The 23,120-nt window shown below is 42.3% G+C and overlaps 1 protein-coding gene across 1 annotated transcript in view; it reads left to right on the top strand.

Annotated features, from left to right (window-relative positions):
- TSPAN11 (tetraspanin 11) overlaps positions 1 to 23,120 on the top strand; it is a 690,523-nt gene that overhangs the window by 45,224 nt on the left and 622,179 nt on the right. Inside the window, exon 2 of the mRNA XM_078654138.1 lies at positions 17,934 to 18,125. Coding sequence (XP_078510264.1) covers positions 17,934 to 18,125 — 192 coding nt within the window. The remainder of the gene's footprint in view (positions 1 to 17,933; positions 18,126 to 23,120) is intronic.

Here is a 23,120-nt window from a genome sequence, read left to right as displayed (position 1 = left end):
AGTCTCAACCCCCTTAAAGCCCCTCCTCTTTGACATGGGTAGACGCTCAATCAAGGACATAGTTCGCCTTCATCCATTACTGTTCTGGGTGCGCCTAAAACGGTCACCAGAACTGGCCAACTATGCAGCAGTGCTTGACAAACTTATCAACTTGAACAGCTGCAACAAGATCCGGTGGCTGAGCAAGTTGAGGCAGTTGGTCATACATATGGGGTTGGGTGAGTCTTGGCTATCCCAATCCCCCCCACCCAAACAGACCGTCAAGAAAAGGTACTGGGATTGGGTGCAGAAGGAGGAATTACAGGGGCCAAAGTGGGGGTCTCTAACCGACCAATTTCTGGATCACAAGTCTGTTAGAAAGCTTGAACCGTTCTTGGACTTTATCCAATCCCCCAGAGATAGAGCTCTTTTTTTAAAGTTTAGGCATGGAACATTACCAATAAACTCATTTACTGAGAATTGGAAAACTTCATGGCACCGTCAGGCTACCTGCCCATGCTGTCCATGTCCTAAAGAGTTTCTATCCCACTTTTTGTTTGCTTGTAAAGCCTATAAGGGTCCAGAAGTAGATGTCTGAAGCCGATATGTAGAGATCTGGGCTTTAGACAACATAGTAAGGCCCTGTGCATCCTCACAACAGATGTAACATCTCTGACAATTGTATGTGGGGTTGCAAAATTTCTGGGAAAAGCCTGGCAGATACGCACAAAGCTGATAAAGAAGAATCTGAGTGAGACAAACAAAACCTAATCCTGATTAATTGTACCTAATTCTATTGCCATAGTATTTTAGTCCCTCCGGGGTTTTTAATTGCACATAAGTCTTTTTATTGTATTTATGATCTGTATTCTTGTTTTATGAATTTTATGGGTTGTTTGTACTTGGAAAATGCATCTACTTTTATGATAAATTTTTATTGAATAAAGTACAACAACTTAAGAACTAACGATGTTGCACTTAAAACAAATTTACTATGTTAGCTTTGAAATGTAATTAATTATGTGAATTAGTTATACCACATTTTCATGTGAATCACCATCTATTTTAATATAGATGCAATTTCTGGTTTTCTGCTCATCTTGCTCCTGCTTGTACCCCATTCTAATCAGTATCATGTTGCACACCATCTCAAACATACAAAGTGCAACAACTGTGTTAAGAAGTGTGGATTGTGAATGAAGCTTCCATAATATACTCAAAGTATCATATTTAAGGAATTCCACTGGAAGCTCGGTTGTAGACTTGCTAATTCTATGAGCCATTGTTTGGGAAATGTTTCTTTTTGTGTTGAACATCTCAGAGTGTAGTTACTGTGGGAGTAGAAGGAAGATTTCTCTTACTTTAAGAAATGGGTTGGTACTAAAGGCTAAAAATATTCCAGTGCACTTTCTGAATTGGCAATGCGACCCTAACCAGGATCATACCATGCTGAATTTGCAGAATAAATTATTTGCTTGTGTGAATTGTGTAAAAAAATTATTGGGTTTAGGATTCTCTGGGTTCATTGTATAGTTGTTTCAAGGGCTGTTGTCACTACAGTGACTTTTCATTGTCCTCTGTAAACTCTGGAGCTGAGTACATTGGCAGTTGGAAGGGCCTCTGCAGTTCCGTCGGAGTTGGAAAAGACCTATGCGGCCGCGTCGGGGATGGTCCTCCCGACCGCCATATTACAAGGGCCACTGATAGGCAGTTTTCAGACCAATGCGGCCCTTCTCTCTCCAATAGGAAAGTCTGACTGCGCCGGTGTTGGAAGGGGCCAATGTAGACAGACAGCCGGGTGGAAAACCACTCCGACCATCCACGATATAACGATGCGCCTATCAGGCCATCTGACCGAGGTGGTTAAACAAGCTCGTCGGAGTTGGCAGAAACTTAGGCACGGATGGCACAAACTCAACTCCACGCACCTCTCCACATCCTGGGACGCCATGGATCCTGTAGGAAGGTGGATATCTGACTATGGTTACCCCCAAACTTTTTGCCTGGTGTTTAGCTGGTTTTTGACTTAGTTGGCCTGGGATCCTGCTATTCAGGGCCCCAGGCTAATTGCTCTCTCCTTAAAATGGACTCCATGTACCTTAGGTACATACACAATTGGAATTGGTTCACCTTATTGGCCCCTGTAACAGTGTACCCCAGGGACCCAGGGCATAGGTGCTTCCAAGGCCTACCATGGGCTGCAGCATGTATTATGCCAACCCTGGCCTGGCTCCATATTTGACACAACTGGCTGATCACTCAGCTGGGGTAAGTCGGTGTAATCACCCCTTACTTAGGTATAGTATGTCTATATCTAACCTAAAATGGGCACATATGTTCCTATCAGCCACTCCTATGGAAGGCCTCATCAATCCTGGAGGCAGAGTGCTTGGAAATATGTGAGATGGTGCTCTGGCATGAGCTGAGCCTGTCTGCAGCTTTCAGAACCACGTCCTTTAGCTGTTCCATGATACTGCCATACCATATACTCTTAAGTGCATTATGAACCTCGCGGTTAAATGCTATCTTTGGTTTGGCTTTATCAAAACATGTCGAGTAAGGTGTCATACGAATTGGAATACTACCCCCTCGCCAGTTCTGGCGACGGGGGTAGCATTCCACCCTTTTAGAGGTGCACGACATGTACCTAACCTGAACCCCGGTTAAAATTAAACGTGAGCCTTAGCATCACAAAATGGATGCTGCCACCACAGACACAAGTCTGACCTCCTGCTGCTGGGAGTCCTTCCAGCGAGGGAGGCTTGGACAAAGGGTTTCCTGCCTTGGGAGGTGCTAGCACCACCCCAGACAGGATTTTGTGTATTGGGTAGGACAGGGCTGAATAGAATGAGACATGCCTGGGGCACACAAGGTGTCCCTGTGCATATGCCAGTTCAAACCGGTGCTGGGGCTCTCCAGCCCCAGTCTTGGCACGAAGCTGGACAAAGGAAAGGGGGTGTAACCACCCCCCTTCCTAGTCTCACCCGGAGGAGGGACCTAGCAGGTGATCCGGCCTCTAGAATTGGAATAAGAGTAGGAGCTGTGTCCCAGGACTTCAGATCATCCTGAACTCGACTTGAAACTAAGAATAAAACTGGACTTCGACATTCTGCTGCACAGAAGACTGAAGAGAATGTACCTTGTGGCCAAGGAGTGACCACCCTGTGAATACAGGCACCAACCAGCAACTCGACATCTGCTTTGCCGCCGCCTCCCGCCGGAGCCCGAGCCCAGAGCCTGACAAGACCCAGACTCCCAGACATCTCAGAGCCCGATCCACAGTCCCTGAAAAGAAGAGACCCGTGGAGGCACCGAGAGACGTGGGACCGGACATCTTAGAAGACCCCGAGAATCTGACTGCGCAGCACCCGAGGCACCCTCGATGCTGTGCTTTGGGGTTTGAAAAGCCCCAACACCGAGCAGCATCTGCACCGAAGATCAGCCCCCCAGCATCTCCACGATCTGCGTGGGGCCTTTTTGCACTTTGTCACTCGACGCGCCATCCCGGCCACTTGCCACGTGGCTAGCGGCCATCTTGGCGACGAAAACTACAAACACCACTGCTGGTCTGGTTGCTCCAGACTGGCCCTCGCTCCCCTGAGAAGGAGCACCCGCTATGACCTTGCTGGTTCGAGTAAGAAGCTTGCATCGACTTCTGCGTGGCTTGCATTAGCCAAGGCCTGTTTGCTCCGATCAAGAAGCCGACACCGCCATCAGCTAGAACTTTCGTGGGACAGCTCGTGACCAACGCTTGGACGTCCTTGACCTCTTCGTGTCCACGTGGCTGCAGAGACAATCTTCACTTCTTCACCTGTTTGCACCAGACATTGCCTGGTTCCATCCTGGTTCCACGGTAGTCACTGGCTAGTGACTTTGAACATTGTCCCCTCTGCTTTCAGGTCTTCACCTCTTCAGATCCACCCTTGGATCCACCGGAACTCTCCTCGACGACCCGCCTGAAGCATCTTCATCTCCAGGCACCATCGACCTGCGTGACGAAACCCGACACGACTTCGCACCTGTGCACCCGCTTCCTGTGGGTGAGGTAACTCAGCAACGCCGGTGCTCCTATCACTGCTACACACCTTCTAGTGCCTAGCTCTAAAGTTTTGTCCTCCTAGGTCCATCGGAAGGTTCCTTAAACACTAACTTTGTAACTTTTACGCACCATTGACATTGCATTGGTGCATGCGTGCGCTTTAAGCGCTGCACCCGAGTCCCGCGGGCCTTTCCCGACTTCATCACTGTTAGTCCCGAACAGCTCCAGCGATTCCCCTGGCCCTAGGCATCTTTCCTTTCCCATTGGTGGTTCTTATACCACTATTTTAGTATATGGTTTAGGTGGCCCCTAGGGCTCATCCATATTGTGCAACTTTTGTGTATTTAAACTGTGTTTTGTTTTAACGCATTTGCTTCTGTGCTCATAAAGAGTATAGGGGATATTTGTAGTAAATAAATATATATATATTTTCAATATATATCTGTGTGGTGTCCTTTCATTTGGTATTCAAGGGGATTGAGTATGGTAAAACAGCTTGCTTCACATTCCTTTACAGAGTTTAGCCTAAGACTGCTTTGTCCATGCTACCACTAGGATAGCTGGTCTATCAGGTTGACTTACAACCAATCATCATAAGGGTTGCTTGGCATGGTACAAGGTGATCACTAGAACTAGTGAGCAGCATATACCAGGCCAACTTCTCACAGATCCTGCCTTACATGTCCTGCCACTGCTCTACCTGCACCATTACTAAGAAATCTGACCCCGTCGCAGACCCCACCACTCCTGCCGTATATGAAATCACTGGCTTTCCTACCTCATTGGTCGGAGCTGAAAGCTTTCTGACCTCATCGGTCAGAATTGATGTCTTTCTGACCACCGCGGTCAGATTTACCAGTAAATGTATCGTAATAGGGCTGTCGGATAGTCCCCAACCCCGGTAGTCGTATTTTTCCAGCTACCACGCCGGTCGGATGGTTTTCTGACTGGCAACGTAATCAGACCCTCTGTCTATTTGTTTTAGGTTTCTTTTATGGGGATGCTAGCACTCTAGGTTTGCTTCATCTTGTCTAATTAGGGCTAAGTTTTCTGACTCTACATTTCTGTATTTGGGCTTTATGGCAATTAATGTGTTTTTCCTGCACCTTAATAACACCATCTTTGCCTTATTTTTTATCTAGAACTCCGTTATTGATGCATCCATATTTATTTTGTTTTATTCTACTAAAGTGTAAATTTTTCTGACGGAGTGTACCCTCTAACCGCTAGATCTATTGTAGATTTGTACCAAGAGGCTTTAAATTAAATGCTAATTGTGGGCCTGCAGCATTCTTGTGCCTTTTACAATATGTGCACCTTGTAGTGCACTCTTAAACTAACATTTAGACTTTGTAAAATAAACCTTTTGCCAGGCCTAAACCTTCTTTTTTAATACACATGTCATCCCAAGGAAGGTTCTAAAGGCTCATAGTACAGGTTGCATTCTATTTAAAAAGTAAAATGTGTGTGCTTAAGTTTTACATGTTCTAGCAGTGAAAAAGTCCTAAAGTAATGTTTCACGGTTGTAAGGCCTATCTCTTCCACTCATAACATTTGCTTGGGAACAGATAGAAAACAGGTGTCCGCACTCAAATTAATTGCAATTTAAATCCTCTTTAATTCTAAATTTGGATTTTAAGTCAAAATTCTGAAATTGCCATTTTACACTATTTATCTTCGTAGAGGACCCCGTATATTTCAAAGATTATAGTTACATGGGAACTAAATGCAGTCGCAATTGGATGGTTCTATCCATTGAAACAGCTCAAATCTACGCAAAAAAACAACCAGATGAAATTATAAAACTTGAACAAGAAATCAAAGATAGCCAAACTGTGGTGGATGCAAAGGAACTTCTTGACAAAATTGAAAAAGAAATGAATTACTTTAAAGATTTCACTATTAACCAAGTAAGCTCTAGGTTAGAGAGATACAAAAAAGTTTCACTTTGGAGACAGTTATCCATAGTTGAAAGACAATTTCTATACAAGATATGAGGCCAGAAGAGCACTTCCAGACAACTAAGGAAGATCCAACAAGCGATATATCACTTTTTCTGAAACCTCCTCCCCAGAATCAGCTGGCAAATTGGACCCAGTGGAAGGCTCCTCCAACCAGCGCTCTTCAAACCAGAACTTCCCCTCTAAGAGAAGACAACCAATTTTTTTAGGCAGAGGCCACCATAAGGGCCGCATAAAATACAGGCCAAAAAATCAACCCTGGGTAATGTGCACTCAGCGCCAGCAAACTAGAACAAATAAAGTTGTCAATCATCAATCTTTCTTCAAACAATTTGACAGATGACGAAATTGCAGTTTTATTAAAAGGGCTATTATTTGTCCTTTGTACTTATGCTGACTTCCTCCATTTAAAGATTGTGGCACTGGACTGAAACATTAACTTGAAAGTTTTTTTCAAAAATCAGGAATATTCCTAAAATGATAAACCTTTGGGTTTAAGGAATACATTCACCTTCTGACCCCCTCCTAATACTATTCCAAGAGTTCTAAGTTTTCTCAGCCATTAGTAAACTTGAAAACAGACAAGAATACTACTAGAACTATATATCTAAACAACATCATCAAACCCTAAAAGACATACAAAATGACAATACAATAGTCATTAAACAAGCAGGTAAAGGGTGAGCAATTGTTCTTCTGTCGGAGGAGGATAATATAACAGAAGGCCATCTGCAAATCCCTGATCAGGAATTCTATCGAAAAACCCCCTTGAGTCCAACTAAAACCCTTCAAGGTGAAACCTTTGAGATTCTTCAAGATGATAACAACTACACTGGTCCTAAATAATCTGAATTAAAAAAAAACGAAATCCCTGTATTCCAGTCATCTATTTTCTCCCAAAAATCCCCCAAAAATACCTCCAAGGCCTCCAATCAACTTTTTGGTGCGACTCATTGTTAGAACCAATTTCAAAATGTGTGGACACTTTTTGTGTCCATTTATTCCGGAAGTGCCATCCTAACTACAAGATACCACTGATTTCTTCACAAAGATTGAATGTCTAGAATTTGATCAACAGGCACAATGGCTGGTTAATCTTGATGTAGTTTCTTTATTTATACAAATTTCACAGGACGATGGCCTGGAGGCAATTGAGTTCTAACTGAAACAGAGACAAAAAACACATCGAGTTCCTACCAAAAATGATTGTTGATTTGGCACATATAGAATTAGGAAAGAACTATTTGAAATGTAATGAGGATATTTTCTTTCAATTAGGGGGACTGCAATGAGTTGTTCTTCCATCCCCCGTTCATCTATAATAATAATCCTTTCCACAGCCAAATGACAAGATGGTTTTAATTTATTGACAATGTCTTATGCATCTTGACCGGTGAAGAAGCCACACTGGATCAATTTCATCAGTGCCTAAATAATCGAACTTGTGACATCAAGTTCAGTATGAGTAAAAATAAAAATGAATTACTTGCCTTGACGTTGAAGTCAGGCCTACAGATCAGCAATTGATTACAAATTTGTATCAAAAACCAACAGATAAAAATAGTCTTTACACTATGCAAGTTTCCAGCCATGAAGCCTCAAAGAAAATCTGCAAGACAGAACGATTTTAAGGATTCAAATTAATTGCATGAATAAACAGGATTATTTTTAACCCTGGCCATAATACCAATTCACAAGAGTGAACTTTTACAATGAACACATTAGGCAATGAGAGAGCTGATGATTTTGAGGTCCCCCAAACCTAGGGGGAAGACAAAGCAGATGCCTTGAACACAAAGAGCATTAACAAAAAGCACATTTTGTTGAACTTCAGTGGTGGTCCCATCCTCTTAGGACCACCCCAAGCACAGGTATTGGCAAAAAAACAATCCCAACCAAAGGCCCAGCAAAGCATTATGGGACGAGATTAGCAGTGGACAGTGAATATTATAGTATCCAATATCAAAATAATTCTACAAAGAGCTGCAGTTCACCTAGTCAAATGCAAAGCATTGAAATTATTCTTACATCAAGCTGCAGTTCCACTAGTCGTTACTAGATGTCCCTCACGAGTCAAATGCAAAACCACTGAAACCCTTTCATCAAGCATTTGCATTTGACTCGTGAGGGACATCTAGGAACCACCAGTTGAACTGCAGCTCTTTGTAGAAATATTTTGATATTGGATACTATATAATATTCACTGCCCACTGCTAATCTCATCCCATAATGCTTTTCAGGGCCTTTGGTTGGGAATGTTTTTTTGTCAATAACTATGCTTGGGGTGGTCATAGAAGGATGAGACCACCACCAAATCGCTCTATAAGATGTGCTTTTTTGTTTTCAAGGCATCTGTTTGGTACTCCCCCTAGGTTAGGGAGGATCCCAAAATCAACACCTCTCTCACTGCTTGCTAGTTTTTCAGTTTCTCTTTTGTGAAAGTACTATATGCACTTTAGCATATAAAGATAGAGATACTTATTTTATCATAACTGGCACTGTGCAGAATGCCTTTTGCAATTATTTTTCAATTTTTTTCACAGTACAGACAAATACACAGTGTCATCAGCTACGCTACGCAGACTACGTGAAGCTACTTGTAGTGCTGCTACGCAAACTACGCCCAGGCCTATTTCACCATGCCACAACCTTGTCCATAAAATTAAAAGATAAATGCTATCCTGGGAAACGTGTAAGAAATTCACTAAATAAAAACGGCTGGAAATACTCTACTAGAGAAAAAAAAAGAACAAACCAAGAATTACTTATTTGTGTTTCAACGTTTTGCCTTCAAACTAATAATTTCAAAAGGAGTATTCAACAAACTTGGTATTTGCTATCAAAACCTGACAAATTTTTCGAAATACTTTTATTTGCCCTCAAGAAAAATTATAGTATTGAAAAACAACTAGTGCAAGAATATTCTCCTGCTGTACCAATACAAAAGCACACAGAGAGAACATTGGAAATTACCACCTCTACAAGGGCTCCACAATTGTGGTATGTATGTAGTGTGTGATCAAACAATCGAAGGCCTTAAATTCACATTGGATAACATTACATGGAAACATATAATCTTTTGAAATAGTAAAACAAAGAATGTTGTATACGGTATAGTATGCCCATGCAAACAATTATACGTAGGAAAAACCAATCAGGAACTTCGTCAGCGAATTATCCTGCATAAGTGCTGTCAGACCCACTAGTCAAGCATTTTCAAAATCCTTCAGAGAAGAACTTAAAATGGTCCGTGCTATCAGTCATTCAGACATATCCTAGAGGGGGTGATTTTGAATGAAATGTAATCAAGAAAGAGGAAAATGTAACCCATGAAGGAGACACTTCCGGATCATGAAAGCGCATAGGGTGAAATAATAAAGGAAGTTGTATACATGCCGTACACACTGTGAGCCTGGAGCCACTTAAAAGAAGGCACTGGGAGACTGGAGCGTGGGGACACTGCAATTCATGGAAGCGCCTTCAAAAAACCGTGAAGATCAAATCACTTTGAGAGACTGAAGACAGACGCCCTGCTCAGAGCAGTAGCATAACTTTGAAAGCAACTTGACAAAGATTCAGTAAATCATTCTTGAACTCTCAAATTGAAGTCAAACTGTGATTTGAAATAGGACTGCACTAGAATTCAGGCTCTAATTTCTCATTCCTCGTCTCTTATGTCTGCTTCAATTTAGGTTTACTTTGACATTATCTGCTTTCAGAGCTGAGCACCAAATCAGAAAAACTAGACTTATACGCAGTCATGGAAAACAAAGCCTATCTCAGTTCATTGTCCTGAGAAGACCTCAGAACTAAACGGCTCGAAATATGTCAGCATTTCTAACTAGGGAGTTGAATGAACCAATCTGGTTGCAGAGTTAACTTTTGAAAATGTGAGTTTCTCCCTCACTAAAAGGACTAGCTTCACCCCCCTGTTGTTTTTTTAGTCACAGAGTATGGACATTCCATATAAAAGATTTACTCAATACTTTCATTGTGTTCGATGAACTGAACTGGTGAGCATTTATACAGTGGTGTTTTGGGGGTTTTTTGCACTGATTTTTTAAATTTAGGTGTCACACTAAGACATGAATATTGCAGGGCTAAATATGTATACTGTGAATGTTTTGTCTATGTCTTATGAGTAGATGATATGTGAAAGGCTTTTTTTGTGAAAAATCAATGAGTAAGTTGACACTAAACCCTATTTTACCATGCCAATTAATTTCCTGATCATGCGGTAAATATTTTGTTAAATTGCTTCAGACAAGGTTTTTTTCTATTGTTAGATTAATGTGGTCCAGCCTTGATGAACTGTAAGGATCCAACCCCTGGTGTAATCCTTTTTAGAAAGTTGACATGTGCTTGTCCTACCACTTGTGCCTTCTGCCAGAGTCCTCAGTCACATGAATGGCTTTGCTGTTGGGTTTGTGTATCCCTTCTGGACAGTAACATAAAGGGGATTAGGTGTGGATAGCTTGAGCCATCCTGCCAGGATGATTGTGGGCAGAGCAGTACATAGCTTCATTGTGCCTCCAGCACACTCAAAGGAACTGGACACTAGTCTTTTTTCAACCCAGACTTCTTGGAGCCTTGACAAGGGAATGGAAGACATTTTACCAGGATGTGGGTTTAGTATAGGGACTCACCCACTTCAAAGGCTGGTACCAGGTATACACATTGAACCTCTAGAGCCAATCCTGAACCTGTGGACATCACAGAAGAAGTACTGCTATGTTCCCCAGAAGACTGCCCTGCTGCTACCAGAGGACTTTTCTGCTACTTAAGGGCTACTTTTACCCACAGAGGGCTTCCCTGCTGCTTGAGGACTGCCCTCTCTGAGAAGGAAGACTGGACCTGCTCCTTTCATACTAGGCTACCTGAGTGACTCCAAGGGTCATTTGGTTGCGCTCCTTTCAGATACAAGGAGACAACATGCTCCAGAGGCCTCCTGGAAACTGGCCATCTGCCCTGCTGCACCGGACCTTACTGTACCTGCATCTGTTCCTGCCTGAGCTCTGCTGGAGTGAGTTACTGATCCCCAAGAGGTGCTTCTACGGCCTGGACCCTTGGCTGGCATCATTTGAGCTCACTTTCAATCAAGGGAGAAGGAAGGTTCGTGGTCCCTTCAGCTTCCTCCGCTAGTTATGAAAAATCAATGATGGGGGGAGAAGGGATCACTTGTCCTGAGTAACCACGGTTAATTTTAATTTTCGTTCCTTTGCCGATAAAAAACCCTCATTCACGTACTTAGGATCGATGGCGGTATATCTTGTTTCTCCGCCTCACTTACTACGTGATAGCATCATCATAGGGTCAGTTGTTGTGCTTCCTCCACCGGGAGGTGAACCACTGGTTAATACAGTAGTGATAAGAGACAATTGTGATCAGTGAAATCAAAGAAAATTTAAAAAAAGCCTTGATAACCATAGAAAGGTGAGTTTTATTAGGTCTTGGTATGAGGCTTATTAAAATAATAATGGAGTGCGTAGGAAGAGTGATTAGGAATCTTCCGCACTATTGTGTGTCCAGTAAAAAGGTCGACATGTTTCAGCCCTTTGGTTGCCCAGGCGGGGTCAGGTGGGCTTTCTTCAAGACCTAAGGATTGTGTGCGGTTTTAGTTAACTTGTTTTTAATCTGTTTTTTAACAAGGTTGGTCTAGGTATTGTGACTGGCCAATATGGAGGTCTGGTGGTACCTGTGAACAGAATGGGAATACACAAAACAACATAAATAAATAGATAGAGAGTCGCACATTGTGCTTAAACTCTAAGTGTTCGCTAAATACACGGAAGAAAGACAAACAGATAAACAGACTTAAAAATGGCAATTCTTTGTTGGCAAAATTCGCTCCCCTGTTATGGCAAAGGTTTGCTCTAATTATTCAATTTGTAAAGGTCTCAACACGTATAACGTATAGCTATTGAGGCCAGTCTTCATATTATATTCAGAGATCAAGTTTTCTACTGGTTCCATACTGTGAAAGGAGCTCGTTTATGTATAAACTGCATGTGTAGTTTGTGGCAAAGTTAATGGAAAAAATACGGGTGAGGGATAAATAAAATTAAATTAAATACGGTTGAATTGTGCCTCATTGGTCATGGGGTGACAGGGGTGTCATTTGAGCTCCTCCTGTGCAAGAAGGTTAAAACACAAAGTTTGGGGCTCTTTGTGACTACAAATGAGAAGCTCCTGTGTGTCTGTTTTTACTAAAGCGACCGCCAGAGATGATCAGCAATGCAAGATCTGCACTTTGTGCAACAGCCTGCAGTGACCGCCATCAGAAAGCTCCATCAATGACCGTCCACAACGCCCGACTGGCTCTTTGTGCTACAGCAACTGAGCCTGTACTGCCTGGCTTCCTCTTTGTGCTGCATGGACAAACATCTGCAATGCTCTCCCTGCTCCTCCTAGCCTGCTCCACTGGGAGCAAGACTCTTCACGCTGGACTTTGAGAAGGTAACTTTTTTAGCAGAACCAACTTGGTCCCTGTATCTGGTGCATGCTCCATTGCAGTTGGCTTGAACTTGTAACTTTCTCCCAATCCTGCATGACCAGATGACCATGAGTAGTGATTTATGCTTTTAGGTGCTATAGCTACCTAAAACTTTAAAATTAAATATCTCCGGGTCTGCTGAATTGGTCACTCTGGTCTATTACCTATTAAAATGTACTCAATTTTTCTAAATTGGTTAGGGGTTCTTCTTAGGTTGTGTTTTCACTTTATGACTAGTTGTGTGCTCCATAAATACTTTACAGATTGACTCTATGTTAAGCCTGACTGCCACTAGGGGATTAGCATAGGTTAATTTAGTGTCTTTTCATGGTTCACTCTGGCAAGGAATGCATTTGTTGACTGAGTGAGGCTTCCATCCCCTCAACCAATAATCCAGTTTCTTGGTATTTGTATTTAAATGTTTTTCATAGGGGTTAAAGTAAAGACATCGTATTGTTTAACATGTGGTGTATTATAGAAAAGATTAGTAGATGTAAGTTCCTTATAAGCTTGTATTCACCAGAGATGTAATGACGGTGTTACATTCCATTATTATTAAGATAACCCTCCTATAGGTTTTAATTGTCAGAGAGTCTCTCCATACAAATCTGTATATGAAATTAATTGCATAGACCGAATGAGCAGACAGTCACTTCTGCCCTTAATGCTATTCCTTTCTAAATGTACAATACTGTATCATCTGTTATGGATAACCCATCTCAAGAATTTTCCATGAATTATTTTTACCTCTGTCATCATAGGCTTGAACTTGTTATCACATCAAGAAAAAAATCCCATTGCTCTTTATAGATTTCATTTCTTTTTCTCCTGAGACTACTGTATTTATCATAAGCAGTTGTATGATAAATTCATAAATCTGAAAATTCAAGTATTTCATTCCTAGTCAACCATAAATACAGTGGACTAGCCCCCCTTCAGGCTTTTGCTCTGCAGCTCCTCCTGCTAAATCCAATATTAATTATATACTTTTAACTACTGCCAAATATAGTGTTCTTCTTCTTTTGGCAATTCCCAACTCCTCAGACACACTTCACCATCTTCTCTTCCAGGTATAGTTCATTCAGATTTCATCGAGGCGTGGGGGCATCCAACATGCCACTGCACATCTCATCCAGGGCCTGAAGAAACATTATCGCATCACCCCCACCCTAATAGCAATGCCTTGGCACTCCTTGCCAGCCCGCACCATCTTCACACCTAGCTCCATAATGTGCAAAGCCATGACAACCTGCACCCCTACTTATCTTGCGGACAAGCTCACCATCTCTGGTTGTTTTCAGCCCACCTGCTGCCAGTACACTATCAGCCTGCAGACCAATAGGTCCAAAAAAATTAAAACAGGCCTTTTCCATCAAGGCACTCAGGATCTCGAACAACATCCCCATATCCACCAGGACTGCCTCAACGATACTCCAATTTAGGAAAGAGGAGAGGACTTATCCCTTTAAAGTACACTGCATCAAAATGCATTACCGTCCACAACCCAGCTTCCTCTCTTATTACTTGCCCATATATGCCTGCACTTAATCATGTACAGCACTCTACTGCCTTTTGTATAGGTTTACGCTATAGAAATACCATATGCATACATGAATATTTCTGCGAATACATTCTGCAACCGTACTCTGCTGGAGCATTTTGACTTCCATTCAAGAGACCAAGGGTCTGATTACGACTTTGGAGGTGTGTAATCGGGCCGCCATGCCACCACCCTGCTCCCACACTGCCAAAGTTGTCCGCTCACCGCCCCCAGATTAGAAGTTTCCTCCTCGTCTGGAGAGCTGTGCTTTGGTAGTCCCACGGTGGTGCTGTGCTTAGGCTCAAATGCAGGAACTGGGGTGCATGCACACAGGGGGGCAATACATGTGCACCCCTACATGCACCTCATGGCCCTGTAGCAACAGCGGACCCAGTAGGGCCCCCTTAGTTTCCTCACTGCCAAAGTTTTCATGGCTGGCTCACCACCATGAAAACTGTGGCTTTGAGGGAACTCAGAATGTGCTTGGCGGTGCTACAGCAGCACCATCATCATATTGCTGGGTAAGAATACTGTGCCACCACCAAGGGATCTCAGATCCTGGCAGTTGCAGCGGCTCTGTGGCGGTAGAATCACCTCAATTGTTACTTTACTTTTTCTTGCACTTTTGCCTTAAATCATTTAAATGCATATCTTTATTCCCCTTATTGGAATTTTTACTTTTTGGTTTAATTTTTTCTATTTGTAGAAATTGGTTGTGGGATTTTTATTCTTTTGTGTTTTGACTTTTTGACTGTTTTGTTACTGCTAAATAATTTACACATGTTCCTAGGTTGAGCCTTTCTGCTCTGTGCCACGGGTACCAGGGTATTGAGCCAGGTTTAAATTATTGAACTATGTTTTGTCCTGACAGGTTTGTGGCTTTATTCCTTGTGGTAGACGAAAATCCCCAAATGTATAACCCACTTTCTTACAATAATAATAGGCTGAAACTTTTTCACACTTTTGTTTGTGTGGAAATAATTGTACCCAGTTTTTAACCATGCAGAGAATAAGAATTAGTTCAAATAAAATGAATGATAACACTGATTTTAATACCATATGCTGTTATAGCCACCTCCACTTCACATTTTGATGCATCATATTACTGCTATTACACATGAGATAGGGTCTTTACATAGTGAAAAAGTACCATCACCAGTGCTCTTTTTATCTAATTTACTAAGTACATTTAGCATGGTTAATACATTAGATACTATCTGTTATTTATGTCAAAAGCAATAAATGTGAATTGGTTTCTGCTGATGGTTATCAAAGTGAATTGGTGAACCTTGGTATGTGCAGGACATTTGTCTAGCCATGGGTCCCCATTTCTGAAACCTGTGGTTAGCCATCAAAGTACCTGTATTGATCAGTACGCTTGCTTTTTGACCAATAGGTCAGGATCCACCCTGAAACCTCCACCCTAAGGCCTCATTATAATGTCGGGCTGAAAGCCATCCAATAGCTCATCAGAGGCTTTCTGCCCGGCACCATAGGTTTCCGTCCAACCACTCTATTAGAAACTGGAAGTCGAAGGGAAGCTCATGGGGAAATACCGCTCCAATTTCGACTGGCTCATGGAGCCCGTTGGGGTATTGGGCGGAATTGTACTCCCAAAATGTCAGCAGAGCCAGCCTCTGCTTCGATGTCGGGATTGCAATGTAGCTTTCCATCTGCCTTTTCATGGTGGTACGCCCGCCATAAAAAGGCAAGCGGAAAGTGACTTTGGGGGCCCCTAGGAGGACCCCCTTCCCCCTCCGCTTTGGAGCCTGGTGCCCCCCTAAACATTCTTGTACCATGCGCATGGCATGGTGCTTGCCACACAGTATAGGAATGTTTAAAAACATCTATTTTTTTTTAACAGCAATTTTGTGTTAAATTATATTATAATAATGTAAGTATTCAGAACTAAATGTAATTTATTATGCATAACTTTATGGTAAATCATGCGTAATAGGACCGCAGCACAAGCTGCAGTAGAAAAGTGGATATTTCAATCCGCCCATAGGGCAGTTGCCTCCAAATCCTACGGGAGGAACCAAAGACTAATAGTCAGGCTGATTCCATCCCGCTACGTGTCTGACCGACCAAAATTATAATAGGGCCCTAAGTCTATTCTATGTGTGCTCAGTTAAGTGATTGATGAAACAATATACAACAACCCATTTCCTAGTGTCTTAACTTGATTGTGTGGATAATCTGCAATAGTGTGACGATGTTTATCTCTTCAGTGAATGTGGGAACATTGTTTTAAATATTTTTTGCTTAAATTGATGATATGTTCACTTTTTTCTTTGAATCAATTTTACATTGTATATTGTTAAATAAAACATGTTTTTAAATTTCTATATTGTTATAAAATATAATGATGTGTACCTAGTGATATATATGTGGTTGTTGGAAAAAATTATGTTCTTAGATACAGTGGTACTGATAATAACTGTCTGTATTTATGCATTAGGAGGGAAAGAGCTTATAACTACGTTGTGATTTCTAAAACTTTGCTTGTATATTCTGAGTGATTTATGACTAAAAGAACGATTGAATTGCTTTTCCTGTGGGAGGACTTTTATGATGGAAAACATATGAACTAAAAGTTATCCTCAGCATTACATAGTAATTTTGGTTGAAATCATTCAATAATCTGATGAAAAATTTGCCAACTCTTACCTTAACAGTGTACTGAAACTAGAAAACTCTAGCCTGGAATATGCGGGGCAATGAGCTGGTCACAGATACATAATATAATACACTTAAAAAAAAATGTGTACCTATAATGATACTTTGGGGTTTATTATATGACTAGCTATATCAAAAGTTATGCATAATAAATTACATTTAGTTCTGAATACTTACATTATTATAATATAGTTTAACACAAAATTGCTGTCTAAAAAAACTTTGACACAATTGTTTTTCAACTATTTCTTTTTTGCAAGTTATATAATACGTTGTGAATTATTTTGATATGGAATGTGTGATAGTTTTTCAGAAGAATGACACTGCTGGTCCAATGGAAATAATGCAGTTTCTAACTCTCACACCATTGCCTTTCTCTATCCATGAAGTATCTTTCCGAGTTTTCTGGTATAGCCACAGAAAAATCTAAAAAAAATTGAAAACACAATGTAGCTGCCATTATTACTTAAACTTGAGGCCCAGCTTTAGAAGTGTTCCAAAGTAAAGAATAGTGTTGAAGCTGAGTTTGTTATAAATCTGAGTCCCTGTTCTTCATGAAGTTCTAGAGTCTTAAAATAGATTCTGAAGGAAATTATCTCTTCCTGTGATTTAGTGGGATCGGTTTAATATTGAATCGCTCATGGATTTGCACAATCAAATGACAGTGTTGAACACGGTCCCTTTTTCAGGTGTATTGATGTTCACCACTTTGAAAAAGGGTTGCTATAAAATACGTTGTTCATATCAACTCAAATGTTTAATAATACCAAAAATTTAATTGCACATTTAAAATAAACTGTTCTATGGATGTCTTCTGCTGAGCATAGATCACTGACACATGAGCGTCCAAATGATAATGCTCGGAGCAACATTTCGGTGATAAATTCCTGTCATTTTCCTCAGTGACCTATTCATAAATGTGAGTAATTTAATTACAGGAGCCCGTGAAAGAGTCGTGGAGTTTCCACAGGTTGTAATGTATGTCCGCAACAAAGAAGGGCAAAGTCTGAGAATATCAATTCTGCGCTAGGGGAAGACCCAGTTATGCAGCAGGTTAAATAAATTATGTGGCAAGAAAAGCAGTGTAATGCAGCACGATTTGTCGCAGTTATACTTCATTCTTTTTTCGTTCATGCTTGATAACACTTTCTGGCGAATGTTGTATTCCCATTTATATCGGTTTTAAACCTAAGTGCAGTAATCAACACCCTAAATGTGATTTTATCTTTGTTATTTCTTCAGGTGGGTGGTGCCGCAGTGATGGCAGTCGGAGTATGGACCATGATTGAAAAAAGCGACTTCCTGAGTCTGCTGGCCTCCAGTACTTTCGCTGTTTCTGCATACATCTTGATCTTTGCTGGTAGTTTTGTGATGATGATAGGGTTTCTGGGATGCTGTGCAATCATCCGCGAGAAAAGGAGCTGCCTTTCATTGGTATGTATTTATTTGCATTTCATATTTCATAAGGGACGTTGATAGCATGATATATTTAAATTAAGAAATAGGAAACAAAGGAGTGGACTACATTGGAAATCATTAATGAGTTACGAGTGTACTAATCACTGAAATATTCATGAAAAGTTGCTGACCTTTCTTAGCAACTTACGTTAATGATTTAGATGAAACATAACTAAAATGTCTTTTGCTGCACAGTATACAGTGGCAGCTGGTGACATTTGAAAGAGGTGTGGCGCAAATGTTGAGTACTACTTTTATGTAGCAAGTGAAGTGATCAACCTTAAGGGACACACATGGGATCTGGGGGTGGGGGAATTAAGAGGGGCTGGAGGGTGGGTCCTCCTCCCGCAAAAAAAGGAAAAGATTGGCAAATGGTGCATTTTAAAGCAAATTAATTGAATGACAGAGCGAGGTTAATAGAGCGGTGGGAATGTGTAGTCTTGCAATATTAAACACATTACAAACTGCCGCATAGCCTATTGCATTAACATGTTCAACAGTTACTGTAATGTGCAAACTGTACAGCGCAACAACTTCAGGCCTGTTAGAGTGATTGCTTGCCCAGTCTATTGCACTGCATGCGTAAACGACTTTAGAAGAAAATGCTCTAACAAGGCTTTGGGACGCTCCCACCGCTGACTGAAATCAGACCCATAGAAATATGTGCAGACAGGCCTTTAAGTGGGATGAAAAAAATGGGGGCTCTCTGAAAGGTAACATGTAAAATACATTTTGGTGATTCCCATTTTGGAGGGCCGGCAGCAGCAGGTCTGGCTTCCACCGTGTGCCTCTGCGGCCATGCCTGTGACTACTGGCGTGCCGCAGGGTTCATCACTTAGCCCCCTCCTGTTTAACATCTACGTGACTCCGCTGGTTGCTCTGGCGGAGTCACTGGGAGCTAAGGTTATGGCATACGCTGATGATACCCAGCTGCTGTTTACTTGGCCCAAGGGGGAAGTTTCCGTGGAGATGGCCCAACACTGCCTTTCTTCAGTTTTCCACTGGTTGGCCATGGCCCAGCTGAAATGTAATGAGGGAAAGTCCGAGGTTCTGTTGTTTGGCGCCTTTCCCTCGGTCTTCAGAGAAAGGTTTTGGCCTCCAGGCTTCCCTCGTCCCTCTGAAAGAGCTGGAGCCGTTAAAAATCTGGGCGTCCGGTTTGAACTTCACAACAAATGTGAAGAAACTATCTGGAACCAGCTTTGGCTTGCTCAAGAGTTTGAGGAAGGTTCTTCCTTTCTTGCCTAGCACTTCTAGAGAAACAGTGGTCCGTGCGCTAATTCTATCCCGTCTGGACTACTCCAATGCCCTTTTGGTCGGTTGTCCGGGGTCCCTGGTAAAAAAATTACAAGTGGTCCAAAACTCTGCGGTTAAACTTCTCGCGGGTCTGTCTACCAGGGACAGTGTCAGGCTACATCTGCGCGCCCTGCACTGGCTTCCATTGGAATCGCGCCTGAAATTTAAAATGTTGACTATAGCGCATCGGGCCCTGTATGGCACAGGACCTGTTTATCTGCAGATGAGATTCTCCTTCTACGTGCCAGGGAGACAGCTTCGGTCCTCTGCTCTATTGCTGATGCAGACCCCGAAGTTTAAGCGCCAGCGCCTGGGAGGTAATTCCTTCGTGCGCAGGGCCGGTCTGGCCTGGAACTTGCTGCCTTTAGCCTTACGAAGCATCCAAGACCCACTGCTGCTCAGGAAGAAACTTAAAACTCAGCTTTATTACTCAGTTGTGCGGGTATTTCTCTATTTTGGAAGCTAGCGCCGGGACACTCCCAAGTAGCCGTGCGCTCTACAAATTAAATAAAACATAACATAAAATAACATAGTGTGCCACCCAGACAGTATTTTGGTTTCTCTCTGAGATAATATTGCATCCAGATGTATAGCACAACAACTGACACACCTTAACCTGACAGTACTATTGGCTTTTTCAATGGTTGTTAGCTATTTAAGATAAATGAGTAACAACAATGATTTGTTAATAATAATTAACATTGGAAATGCTATTGAGGCCTGTGGAAGGAGTATTATCTTCAATTCTGTGCACTTTATGTTAGATATATATGACTTTTTCTCTGCACATCTCCAACCTCATCTTTCTTCTTTAGAACCCTCTTTCCACTCTCCCCTGAATGCGCTTCCTTGCATCTCCCTTACTTCACCACCCCAAACATACTCTGCGCTCACTCACATTTAAGCACTATTTCCTTTTACTTTTGTCTTGTAAATATTTTGACACCGGACTACTCCCTTCACACACATTTATTCAGAGTGTCAATTGCAGCTGGAATACACGTCTATTGTTCTGTGTGCTTTGCAGAGAGTCCATCCCACTAACAGTCACTTTGCTTTGCCGACAGCATCAGCGCCAGAGCCCCTCATAAACACCTGGCACCACTCAAAGTATGCACTATAGAAGAGTAATATGATGCAAAAATACAGAAACATTATACATGATGAAATAGCTAACACTCTTGGGGAATGCAGGATTAAGTAAAACATGTGAAATAAAAGAGGAACTAAATCACTGACATGCTTTACCTTAAAGTTTTTAACATTTATTGTTCACTAATCAGTCTATGTTTTTGCCATTAATGTTAAGGGCATGAAGACAAGGCCAGTTTTAACCCCTTCGACACTCATGACGGAACGGTTCCGTCATGAGCGTCGGTTGAGCTGTGCTCATGACGGAACCGTTCCGTCATGAGCCGGTAGGCTCATTAGAACCTTCAGCACAGCGCAGGAATCTGCGCCGCGCTGAAGGGGTTAACGTCATACAGTATGTAACTGTCTTTACTATAAGCACATATTTCTCCTTTTGTGCTTGATTTAGATATTTGGATCAACTTTACAAGGGAACAAAGACCCTGCTTGTGTATCAATTTTGTGAGGGTAACAAATGCAGCAGCTCCATTTCTAAAGGGGCCAATGACCTGCAGCCAGGGCCTGGGGTGTCACAGTGTAGGAGGTTAGCTTGACCAGGGGTCTGAGTATAATATAAATAACACAAGAATAGCATTATAACACTTATCATTACCCAATACAAGGCGCCAAATCACAAAAGCTTGCATCCGGTCCAACCGTGTGACGAATGGGAAAGGGTGGGATCTATGCCTGTAAATGATAGACATCTGGCCTCATGCAGTGATGCAGACTCCAATGTTCAAAACCATGATGCTGACAGTGTCACTGACCTACAGCGGATACCACCATGCACTAAAATGGTAATAAAGGGCTTTAGAAACATAAGCCCTACATCGTGCATCACATTGCACAAAGTTGATTTACTGCCTGGCTTCCATCTTCTGCTTCAGTGTGAAGCGGGGCAGGTGACCTGGGACAGACAGCCTAAACTTAAATGAATCAGTTTGTTTAGAGATACAATCATATCTCTCAATAAATCGATCTATTTAATATATTTTTAGGTTAATGTGTAGGAATTTCAGAGGGGTGCTGCCCTAGAACACCAATGGACAAACCGCCCCTGACAGCTTTGAGCGTTCACATATAACTTAAAGGAAAGCTTTGAAGCTATATTTATTTTATCAAAAACTAATGGCAAAATATGTTGATGAATGCTTGTCTTCCTGCTTGAATTTATATAATAGTGTTACGGGGCGTGGTCCACTGGGCTGCAAGATGGTCGCTACTTAGAGGCCTCTGCCAGCCAAACTATTAATCTGTCATCAATCCTGAATGATAAGTGCTGCCTGACACCCGCTTTGGGTGACACAGAGTCCTTTACATACGGAGACCCTGCTGGAGCTGTTTGTTTTCCCCAATCTGGCCATGGTATCGCCCCTGTGAGGAAACGAGAGGGCGCCTGTGTGGATCTGGTGCAGCCTGTCTAAGGCGGTGCTGCTGGGCATGCTGTGTTGTGCCCAGGGTTGTGTGGCTGGCATTGCCGTAGTTCCTGCCGACGTGAGTGAGGACCAGCCCTCATGCTGCCCGAGGGGGTTGTACCGTCTGCTCTTAGAAGAGACGGAGCTTTCAAGATTTCTGTGACCATATCATAATTAATATTTTTATGGGAATCTTCATCTGGGGTTACCCTTACCAATGGGGATTACCATTACCATAAAGCTACTTAGGGCACTACAATAACACCTACCCATAGTAGAATTACTATGAGAGAAATATGCCATTCCTGCATCTCTGTTTTGGGGATACCTCTTGCTAGAAGTCTGTGCACACCAATTTATTAGGTGTGATAATGACTTTCAGTGCCCAATCAACACCTCTTCCAGTTGCACTTATCACCGGGAATCCCTGTCCAGTACTTCAATTTGAAAATAACATTGACAGAGGCCCGGTGTTAATCCACATACTAAAGCAGTGCTTCTATCGGGGCTAACTCCAGAAATATACTCCACTCCTCTACCCACTTGACCACTCGCCACTGGACACGGCCCATCACCTTGTATATGACCCAGGTGCTTAGGCGTTGAGATGCCAACTTGGCACCCTTACATGCCAGAAGTGGCTTCCATTATCATTAGAGACCGCCCTATACCATTTACGGTGACACCAACTCTAATCCTAGAGTAGCTAGCCTCTAAGCAATATTCCTGTTGCAGCCTCCTAATTGCAAAGGTGCGATACCAAATATGTAAATGCTTGTATACAAAATACACTACAACATAGACTTTTCCCTATGTACTCCAGGCACTCCGGACATTGTGCCACCATCAACTTGGCGCATATAATGGAAGAGTCCGGGTGACCGCACGCGCTGTAGAAGTCACACAGCACGTTAACCTGTGAACCTGGAATCATTTATATGCTGCAGTTCCATTGAAATACGTGCACACTGTTGGGACAGCACCCCTGCAACGCCAGAACGTAGGGTAGGTCAGCCGCCAGACGCGATCACCGACAACCGTGAGTTTGCTATTCTCCCCCTTTACCTCTTACTGGAGGCATTCTAGAATCTCGCATCATCGGAGTCATGTCTTGTAAACTCCGTTCTCC

Source organism: Lissotriton helveticus, chromosome 1_1 (genome assembly GCF_964261635.1).
Source record: "Lissotriton helveticus chromosome 1_1, aLisHel1.1, whole genome shotgun sequence".
NCBI lineage: Eukaryota > Metazoa > Chordata > Amphibia > Caudata > Salamandridae > Lissotriton > Lissotriton helveticus.
This window is presented reverse-complemented; position numbering and strand designations above follow the sequence as displayed.